Genomic DNA, 11,330 nt, shown 5'->3' with positions numbered 1-11,330 from the left:
GTTTCTACAAGATCATGCATGATAGGTTTTAGGGTTTTATCAAAATTTTTGTTTTACATCCGCTGCGCAAACCCTAGAACTGATCTCTTAGGAATTAGATTCGCTCATGAGATCCCAGGAAACCCAACATTTACAACCCCACTGTTACACCCCTAAATATCGCTATCCGATGAACGAACATATGGCCAACAACATGTTCGCGATGAATGAGTGTCGAGGCAACGTTTGTGCGAAGCTGGGCCTGCGGACAGAAGAGTCTGGGCCATGCGAAGCTGGGACGTGCGGGCAGACAAGTCGGGCTGGCTTGGGGGTCGGGCGAACGGGTTAAGTAAGTTGATGGATGAACGTGGGAAAGGTCGAGTGCATGCGGCATGACGGACGTATGTGTTCGAGAAAACACGGACGGACTGCTCGAATGTGGGAAACAGTTGGCGGGAAGTCTTGGACGTTAGGCATGGCGCGCAAACACGGAGAAGTGGGCTCGCGGACGGTTGACGGGTAGTTCCAGATGGTTGGCAGTTTCCTTAGCTTTTTCGGATGAGCGGTTATAACTCCCTTGGTAGTTAGGGATGTCAACTGCCACGTTGTACCTTTACTTAACTCGTAGCCTAGCCAGCAGCCGAACACGGAAAACACAGAGAGAGTGTTCGTGATTTGTGCTGAGCAGGCGAGATTTTCCTTGTGTGAATGAGAAATACATAAGGCTGGACTTGGTTCGTTAATCTGTGTCTTTGGATCGATACTTCGTATTTACGAACGAGTGAGTTTCTCGCACACGAGTGTTGGGTTCGGTGAGAGAGATCCGTTCCTTAGTGAGAAAAATCGAGTGCGTGAAAAAGGGGTCTAACAGTTTAGTATCAGAGCGCCGGTTCGAGTTGTGGACCGTGTTGGCCGCTAGATTGCGCGTGAGTCTTTGACGGGGGAGTCGCTTTCGAAACGGAAACGATGGTGAATCCTGGTTCCACTGCGGAGAGATTGGGACGACTTGAGACAACCGTTGAAGTGCTTCAATAGATTGTGGGTGCGGACGTGGAGGAGGCGTCGCTGTACCAGAGATCACAGATGTTCAGGTTGCAGTCGAAGGATTGACGGGAAAGCTCGCAGATCTAGAGGGAATGATCGGTTCGTAGGCTTCGTCATCCACCTCTGTTTTGTCGTTGGAATTGGCAGTTGGGTCCTTGAAGAAGGATGTCGCCATTCTAACACGGGGGTTAGACGAGCGGCTCGTCAGGCACGAAGTTGATGAGAAACTTGCGGTGCTGAAGACACTTGCGGGTGATGTTGCCTTGCTGAAGCGTGCTATTGCCTCTTCTTCGACGAAACCGGGCGAGATCGGGAATTCTCAGGCGGAGAAGTTCAAAGTCCTAGATCGAAGCCTTTCGGTGGTGAGCGTTCTTCCAAGGAATTGGAGAATTTCTTGTGGGACATGGAACAGTATTTCCAGACAACAAAGGTGACAGTGGAACAAGTTAAAGTGGATGTTGCTGCTATGTATCTGTCGGGTGATGCAAAGCAGTGGTGGCGGACTCGATGTGAGGACGAGAACGCCGAGAGTATCCTGACGTGGGTCGAAATGAAACGCGAGTTCAGGGCTCAGTTTCTGCCCACGAACGTGTCTTGGATGGCCGGGATGCCTTGAGGAGACTAAGGCATACGGGGACCGTTCGGGAGTATGTGCGGGAATTTAATTTCTTGATTCTCGACATCAAGGATATGTCGGACCATGACTGTTTGTTCAATTTCATTCAGGGTCTACAGAGTTCGGCTCAGACGGAACTTACTCGGCAAGGGGTACAGAGTTTGCCCCAAGCCATAGCCGTAGAGGAGAAGCTTGTCGACTATCGGGTTTCATCAACGAACGAGAAAGGCAATGGATCCCGGAAAGATGTTGAGAATCCGGAAGGGGAATCTTCGAAGAAGTCGAAGAAAAAGAAGGCTGCCACAGAAAGTGAGTCCAATCCGTCCGAGGGAAAGGCGGAAACGAAGAGGGGCTTCTTTAAGTGTGATGGCCCTCATTTGGCTCATGATTGTCCTCACCGATAGAAGGTGAATGCGATCATTGCTAGTATGGGCAGTGAGCCGGAGGAGGAAGTCCCGTACCGGGTTAACCCAATGCAATTGTTGTGTGCAATGGGTGAGTTCAAAACCCCGAATTGTATGAACACACTGATGTTCATTAGGGCCCGAGTTAATGGCCTAGAGGTTTTGCCGATGATTGACTGTGGGGCAACACATTGCTTCATGACTGAGCGAGAGCCAAGTCGGTTGAAGTTGAGTATCGAGAAGCACCAAAGCAAAAGATCAAGACGGTGAATGCGGCACCTGAGAATGTTTTGGGCAGAGTTGAGTTGGACTTGTCCGTTGAGGGCTGGACGAGTTCGTGTAGCGTCATGGTGGTGAAGAGCCTTGACGAGTTTGAGATTATTCTCGGGAAGGAGTGGATGGTTGTGAACCAACCCTTCCCAATTCCTCACTTAGATGGGCTAATGGTGGCGGACCAGCGAAGTCCCATGTTCGTGAGATGCGAGAGAGTTGGCCGGAAAGTTGGAACTGAAGGGGACAAGAGGATCCTTTCGGCTATTCAACTTGAGATGGATCAGATGGCAGGGGAAGTTGAGCAAACGAGGACCCTAGTATCTTGAGGATTCATCTGGCCGCCGAAAGAGGATCGGACTAAGACAAAGTGGGTGAATGCTAGAGGGTTTTGGCAGGTTGGGAGGGAGACCACGGACAATGGCGCAAGGTTGTCTGAGTTACCGAGGGCGTCAACTTCTCCAAGTGGGCCGGGGATATCTATTATACCCCTAAATGTGATAGCCCAAGATACCGTAGGAGGGCGGGGAGTGATCGCCGGTGCGAGAGACATGGACAATGGGCGGCTCCTGACGAGCTTCTGGGTAGGGGGTACAGGGATGAATCAGACACATCGGAATGAGAGGGATCCGAGGGTTGTGTAGGTATGGGACTACACAGTCTAAGATAACTTAAAGGAATTAATTGAGCTACTCATAGCAACAAGATGCATCTACCTTTTCGGTTGCCCATCTCGAGAGAATTTCAAAGTTAACCGTGCTGGCCTTGGAGTAGTTTTAGGATGGGTGACCTCCTGGGAAGTACTTTCCGGGATGTGTGCGAGTGAGGATAAAACACGCTAAAAGGTCTCGTATTGGTGTGTGGGGACAGCTCTATCATTCCTTTGCGGCCTTGGAGCGTTACACTAAATGTCGCAGTCCGATGAACGAACATGGCCGACAGCATGTTCGCGAGGAATGAGTGTCAGGGCAACGTTCGTGCGAAGCTGGGCATGCGGACGGAAGAGTCTGGGCCGTGCGAAGCTAGGACGTGCGGGTGGACAAGTCGGGCTGGCTTGTTGGTCGGGCGAATGGGTTAAGTAAGTTGATGGATGAACGTGGGAGAAGCCGAGTGCATGCGGCATGACGGACGTAAGTGTTCGAGAAAACACGGACGGACTGCTCGGACGCGGGAAACAGTTGGCGGGAAGTCTTGGATGTTAGGCGTGGTGCGCAGACACGGAGAAGTGGGCTCTGGACGGTTGATGGGCAGTTCCAGACGGTTGGCAGTTTCCTTAGCTTTTTCGGATGAGCGGTGATAACTCCCTTGGCAGTTGGGGATGTCAACTGCCACGTTGTACCTTTATTTAACTGGCAGTCTAGCCAGCGGCCGAACACGGGAAACACAGAGAGAGTGTTCGTCACTTGTGCTGAGCAGGCGAGATTGTCCTTATGTGAATGAGAAATACATAAGGTTGGACTTGGTCCGTAAATCTGTGTCTTTGGATCGGTACTTCGTATTCATGAACGAGTGAGTTTTCCGCACTGGGTTTGGTGAGAGAGATCTGTTCCTTAGCGAGAAAAATCGAGTGCGTGAAAAAGGGGTCTAACAGATCCTACCAAGGTGCGTTTGTTCTGCAATAGTGCTAATGAATCCAGGAATCATTTCTTCTTCAAATGCCAAGCCAGGCAAACTATCTTTCGTACCAGCATGCATCGTTGATGTTTATAGGTATCATCCTTTCATTGGGGCCATATCCTCCGATGGCTACTAGTTAATGCTCTCATCGTACCTCAACTCACTATATAAACATTGTGGTAGCAGAGGAACTCACGGAGACATACTCAGGTTTTTCTTTCAAAACCAGCACTTTCCAAGGAGACTGATACAGGATTTCGATCGAAGATGGCATCTACTTCTTCGTGGATTTGGTTCGGACTTTTCCTTCTGTTGTTTTGATTCTACTTTTGCTTTGGCAAGATGAACCCTATGTATATAAACCTTTTCTAAGAGTTCCTGTTCTCTGCAAGAACCGACTCCGGTGTCCGCGGTAGCTGAGGCAACAGCTCCTCGAAATGCGCAAGTACTCCACGACAGAACCCGAATGATTCAGTGAAAACAGGCGAGCGCTTACCTTACCCGAAAACTGTTCTGCAAATCGCCCCATCAAGCGTGACTTAAAATCCTTCCAATCGACAAAAGGTTCCTGTTCGTTCTCCCAATCAAACCAGTTTAGTACGTCGCCATCGATGCTCAGAGATGCCAATGGTAGCTTATCCTGTTCACGAATGGCTCCATATTTGAAGTAACGCTCCGCCCGAACCACCCATCCTGCAATGTTCGACCCTTCGAACACAGGTATTTCAAGTTTTTTAAGGGTCAGATCATTACCCGAGATGAGCGAAACATGCTGAGGATCCTCGAGGACAGTCTCAGGGCTCAGAAAAACGGAGGGTAGAAGGGGAGCAGAGGGCTGCGAATCCGTGATGACGATCGGAGCCTTGCCCTTGTCATTTGGCTGCGGCAAACTGCTGACAGAGTGGTCTCCCGGCCCCAGCGTTGTAGCTTGCTGCTTTTCTGAGAGTTCCTGCCTTTCTAGCATTCCGCAGAGTTTCTCCATAACTTGGCCCATCGCCTGCAGTTTGCTAACATCTTTTTGGATCTGAGCAACATCTCCTCGGAGTGCTCCCATGTTCCCACGCATCTCTCCCATTGAAGCTTCAAACTTTCCCAGTTTCGAGGCTACCAAATCTTCCGGCTGCTCCAAACGGTGTTGATCTTTTGGAGGCATGGTGGATCAGTGCTTTGATACCAGGTTTATTAGAATATAGATAGAAAATAGATAGATAATACCAATTGTATTCGCAAACAGAGAGAAATACAACCTTTAACCAAGAGGCATACCCTCTCTTCCCATACAAAAGATTCAAGTTCTCAGATACCCTTTTCCCAAATCAAAAAATGTAAATATATAAGGGCTCACCCGGCTAACAGAATTGCTGAGGTGGCACCTGCAACAACCTAAAAGCATGCACGCACATAACATAACGTCCTCTGCATTTATTCTCTGCAAGGATTGTTCCTCTACTGCTGGTCCTTTGCTGCTCCTAACTCCTTTTCCAATACCGAATCAGGCCCCACCATCTCTCCTTGCATTGTTCTTTTTTTTTGGATAAATGTGTATATTGATTTCTAGAAAATGTACATAGTGTTTGCAAGTTACAGATCAAAGAGACATAGGGTTAACCAGTCTCAGCAAAATAAAGTAGCCAATTTAGTTCACAGAGAACCAAAGTTGTAAGTTTCTGCTCATGAATTCCTCTTTCATGGATTGGAGGGAAGCAACTCGATCTCTAAATAGCCGATCAACATCCCGGAGTAGGTCTGCTTGGTCAGTGAATACAGCTCGATGAATTTTGTTGTTCCTTTCTCTCCAAAGCAAATAAGTCCCAATCTGCTATAGAGTAAGTATTGTCCATCTACGAATTTTGCATTGTCCAGTCCTTGCCATCAGATCAACGATCATTGCCTAAGTTGTTTTGTCACTGGTGTGGATTAGTTTTCCAACCGAGTTCTGCAAGACCTGGCAGGAGTATGAGCAACAGAAGAATACATGATCTTAGATTAAGGGAATGAATTGCATAGCACACACATCGGATCGACATTCATTCCCCAGCTAATCAATCTGTCCTTGGTAGGACACCGGTCGAACATGAGTTCCCAGCATAGGAAGGCATGCTTAGGGACGTGGGACTTGAACCAGATGGTGTTGGCCCAAGAAACGGACGGGGTATTGGAAAATTCCAGCAACCAAATCTGTTTAGATTCAAAGGACGACGAAATTTGATCTCTCATTGCCCACTGGATCTCATCTTCTGCAAAAGAAAGCTGGATTGATGTAAGGGAGATATCCAGCTGAAAGGCAGCATCCGAGCGAGGGTTTGCTATTGCCCAAGCACCATTAGATTGTGCGTCGGCGACGGTAGCTTGAAGGGGAATGGCTAGTTGTGAAGGTCCTCGGCTGCCCAAGAAATGTATAAGAGGACCATGTTTGGTCCAAGGGTCAAACCAAAACTTCGTGCTACGTCCGTTCCCAAGGTTAACGGAGAAGAAGGTTGCGGCCCATTTCCTGAGTTTTAACAGCTTCCGTAATGCCCACGATTGGGTTGGCTTCATGGAAAACGACCAGAAACTGCTACGCATAAGGTATCTCCGTCTAATCCAGCCCACCCAAAGGGATCCAGATCTGAAAAATAGACTCCAGATAAGTTTGAGTGCATCTATATCATTCCATATCGTGCAAGGTTCCTGAGACCCAACCCTCCCTTATTCTTTGGCATCGTGATCCTCTCCCAAGCCACCCTAGCTCCCCTCATCAGCTCTAATTTCCCCTTCCAGAGGAATGCCGAGCAAATGGAGTTTACTTGCTTGATGACCTGCTTGGGGATAATAAATGCATTGCACTAGTAAGATAGAATGCCAGAAATAATAGATTGCAATAGCTGAATGCGTCCCGCAAAGGATAGTGTCTTGGTCGACCATGAGTCAATTTTGCTGCGTATTTTATCCAGTAATGGAAAGCAATCAGCAGCTGATAATTTCTTAGAGGATAGAGGGATGCCTAAATACCAGAAGGGAAGTTCCGAAAGAGAGATGCCGGTGGCAGAGGATATCGCCGAGGCTCTGGCAAGTGAACAACCCGCAACATACAGATTGGACTTTTGCTTATTGACATGAAGGCCAGATGCTTCGCTGTAGAGATTTAAGGTTTGTAGAATAGCACGCATCGAGGGATCAGCGAAGGCTAAGTGGGTGATACGAAGATCTTTGCAACAAGGGTGATAACCCAGGGTACCGTCTAATGCCGCAAGATCAAACATCTTGGAAAGAACATTCCTGCCAAGTATGAATAGATAGGGGGAGAGAGGGAAACCTTGGTGCAAACCTCTGGTGCCCAGAAAGTACCCATGAAGACCACCATTGATGGAGATGGAGTAGTGAGGAGAGGTGATCCAGAAATTGTGAAAGGATACCACAAGCATAACATATCAAGCAGAGCCACACTGAAGTTAGACATAGCAGAAGCTTTTGACTCGATGGGATGGGACTTCATCCTAGCTGTGCTTCACACCATTGGTCTCCCACGTAGTCTAATCCGGGCCATTGAAGCTTGCATTGTTTCTTTCACCTCTGCTTTCTTCTTCTTCCTTGTATAAACCGAAAAAGCCTTATCAGTTATTTAAAAACTACTCAAAGCACGTGAGAAAGCCAGACAATTCATCTCAATATCACTAGGGAACGGAAGGAGTACCTGGTTCTGGTGGGACAAATGGACTGATTTAGATCCAATGATTGAATATTTTGGTAACACGGGTCCTCAACGTCTGGGCATTCCTATACAGTCCAAAGTGGGTGATCTCTTCTCTAACGGAGTCTGGTCATTGCTTCCGGCCAGATCTGAACAAGCCATCAACCTACACATCATTCTCTCCGAGAAAACATTATCGGACCAAGAAGACACATCGGTATGGTCTGTTGGAAACAAGGTATCAGGTATTTTCTCGCCAAAAGAGGTACGGAAAGCAATTTTCCCAACACTAAATAAGGTCGAATGGTACAGAATCATATGGTTTAGATTCCGCACTTCTAAGCATCATTTATCACATGGCTTTTTGTTCTTGATCGATGCTCAACAAGAGAACGTATGATGCATTGGGGCTTATTTTGTGGTGGTGAATTAGAAAGCAGAAATCATCTGCTTTTTGAATGCAGCATGACAAAGGAACTCTATAACTCTTCAATGAGTAAGTGGGGACTGTTGCCTTCTCAGACAACTTGGGAAACGTCACTTCCAAGGTTCCTTGAAAGGTGGGATTGTAAACATCGTCATTGGGGTGCTTGTATTACTTGGCAACTGCTTGTTTACACTATCTGGATCGAAATAAACTCAAGATTATACAATTCTAGATTCAAAGACATATCGGCGCTACGTAAGGACATCAATAAAGCTTTCAGAGCAAAAATGGCGGCCATCAAACTTTCACATCCTGAAATTGCCAGCTACTTACTCCAAATTTGGTTCTCTGATGCGTGATGTATTAGATTATATTTCGTTTTGATGTTTTTGTCTCATTGGGATCTTATATTCCTTTGTTATCTGCAGTCTTTTACTGTATTAAACTCTTGTTGTATAAATGTTTTAATATGAATACAGATATACCCTTTAACCAAAAAAAATATCACATATTATTAATATTTTTTTTTTTTTTTGATAACCGGGTAATCCCAGGCCCAAAGGGTCCAGACTAATCCCGACCCATACGCACAACCGGCATCACACATGTGGGATGTGAAGCACCCGAAGGTGGCCGGAGGGAAAATCTCCATACCCTGGGTGTTGAACCCACGACCTCTTGTTCAGGAAGTGGGCTCTCAAACCAACAGAGATGGGGGAGATCCCCCACATATTATTAATATGCATATTGAGGATATATAAATTTGATATAATTTACGAAATTAACGATTTGTTATGAAAATTCACTTTATTTATTTTACTTTTAGTTATTTTAAACATTTTGACAATTGATATTTTATATTTGAAATATTTTTAAATTTTGTTTTTGTTTTTAAACGGCTCGTATCCTTCATGAACGCTTTCGCCTAGCGTCTCGAGCCTCGATATGATTGGTCTCACCCCGTGACAATTTCATCACGATGCATGTCACAAAAATCAGTCGATTTTTCCAAAATTATAAATTTATTTTGATAAAAATTTAACAAATTCATATATGGAAAAATCACATGTAAATAGTTGAACTTTTACAAAATTTCTAAATAAATACCTGAACTATAAAATTTCTAAATAATTATCTGAATTTTTCAAAACTTCTATATAAATACCCAAACTTTTAAAATTTTACCAAATCAAACCAAAATCCATTAACTGTTAGCGACGGCGGTTGTTGACGACGGCAAAACTCCGGCAATTCGAGCGATTCCAGATAAGTACCTGAAATTAAAAGATTATTTTGTCGAGGCCTGTGAAACACAGTTTCCTTAAGTTCGATTTCCGTGCCACCTCTAAAGCTTCGAGGCTATTGGAGCACGGTGAACTCCCAGGATACAACGACCGCGTATTTGGAAGAAGCTTTCCAAATACCAAGCGAACTCAGAGAGAGATATGAGCAAATATGTGAATGTTCTTTTTCTCTAGAATGCTTGTTTCTTTTCTGTGTGTTTTTATGAGCTAACCCAAGACCCCTATTTATAGTAGAGGGGAGAATCTCAAAACAAATCAATTTGAATTTCAAAATTCAAATTTGATTTTATTTTGATATTATCTCAATCTTATCTCAATCATATTTGATAGATTTTCTGCGGATTTGAATCCAATTTGAATTTGAATTTCAAATTCAAATAAGAATATTCTCTTAATATTCTGCAGATTTAAATTTATACGGACCGGGCTTCTCACGGACTAGGCCCGTTTTGATTCTATCAAATAAACCCAAATCCAACATTAACTGCATTAGACTTATAATGGAATCCGTTGATAATTGATGACTTAGCCGTCAACGAATATTGTTTTATTTGGTATATTTTTAAAAATTTGGGTATTTATATGGAAGTTTTGAAAAGTTTAAATATTTATCTAGAAATTTTATATTTCAGTTATTTATTTGAAAATTTTATAAAAATTCATATATAATTTTCTCTATATTTAACAATTTTCCCTCTTTGTTTTAGCTCTCCTTTTAAATCAAAGTCCTAACCATATGGTTTGGCTGCTACCCTGATTTGGTTTATAATTTAGCAACGGTCATTTAGAATTATTTCGATCTTCCAAATAGTAGAACCCATAAATTTAAATATTTAAAATTATTTTTTCCATAGAATTCAACAATAACTCTCTAATTAATGAGAAGATATCTAGTGATTTGATTAGCAAATTTAGATTAAGCCAATTAACTTAATTAATTATCCATCCAGTTGTTAGATAATTATGGTAAATTGAACCAGTTATCACTAATTAGATAACATAGGAATCTTACACCATCATTATCCAAGATTTCCCCATTAGGGAAGAAAACTCATTTATCTTCATTTAAATTGAACATATCTTATTCTATTGATTACTAAATCAACATAATATTTGGCACATATTCATACGATTAATTGTAGAATATTGAAAATTTGCCAAATGTGATATATTTCCGTCTTTGCATACAATCATTATCATTTATTATTTTTTTTATATAATGATATAATTACGATTTTTCCAAAATATAAAAAAAGGCCCAAAAAGGAAAATGAAAAGAATAAAAGTCTCCTATAAAACCACTTAACCAGCCACCACAAACGTATTACTTGGGAAATCAAACGACATAACCCGTGTGCGGTTTTGTCGTAACGTAGTACAATGAGTTCACAGTCGAACTCGGACCAAGAGTTACGGCACATGTACTCGTTATGGACGGCCGATCAGAACAAACGGTTCGAGAACGCGTTGGCGGATATGTACGATTCTGATTCTCCGGATCGGTGGAAGGAGCTTGCCGAAGCGGTCGGAGATGACAAAACAATCGAAGATATCATCCTTCATTACGAAGAACTCGTCGAAGATTTGAAGATGATTGAATCTGGTCATATCCCTTTGCCCAATTACGCCAATTCCGATCATTTCGAGCAAGACGATGAGTAGACGATGAATGATCATTAGAGTTTTTTTTTTGGTAAAATTAAATGATCAAACAATAAAGTAGGAAAGTTTTGATTTTGATCTCTGATTTCTATTTTTTGTTCCTTTCAGACGTATTTCGTTACTAATATCCGAAGTTCGGTATGATGAGGTAAGACGAATTGATTATCAAAATCGCACAGACTAACTTAGATTCTACAAGAAATTAAGTGAAACTATAAAAATGATATGATCTCTTGATTTTTTTGTTATTGCAATTTCGTTGTCAATTCAAAAACGTTCCATAAATTTTTAATAAAATTTTGGTGCAATTTCGTTGCAATTTTGCAACAGGAAACTT

General features: G+C 43.5%; 1 protein-coding gene across 1 annotated transcript; it reads left to right on the top strand.

The window, feature by feature from the left end:
* The first annotated feature begins 10,672 nt into the window (after positions 1-10,672).
* LOC109117058 (protein RADIALIS-like 1) lies at positions 10,673-11,050 on the top strand. The gene has a single exon (XM_019203590.1). The coding sequence runs from the start codon at positions 10,712-10,714 to the stop codon at positions 10,991-10,993; it is 282 nt and encodes a 93-aa protein (XP_019059135.1). The 5' UTR covers positions 10,673-10,711; the 3' UTR covers positions 10,994-11,050.
* Positions 11,051-11,330: the final 280 nt, after the last annotated feature.

Source organism: Tarenaya hassleriana, unplaced genomic scaffold (genome assembly GCF_000463585.1).
Source record: "Tarenaya hassleriana unplaced genomic scaffold, ASM46358v1 Cleome38, whole genome shotgun sequence".
NCBI classification, from domain to species: domain Eukaryota; kingdom Viridiplantae; phylum Streptophyta; class Magnoliopsida; order Brassicales; family Cleomaceae; genus Tarenaya; species Tarenaya hassleriana.
The sequence above is the reverse complement of the archived record's forward strand: the minus strand, read 5'-3'. Positions and strand labels throughout refer to the sequence as shown.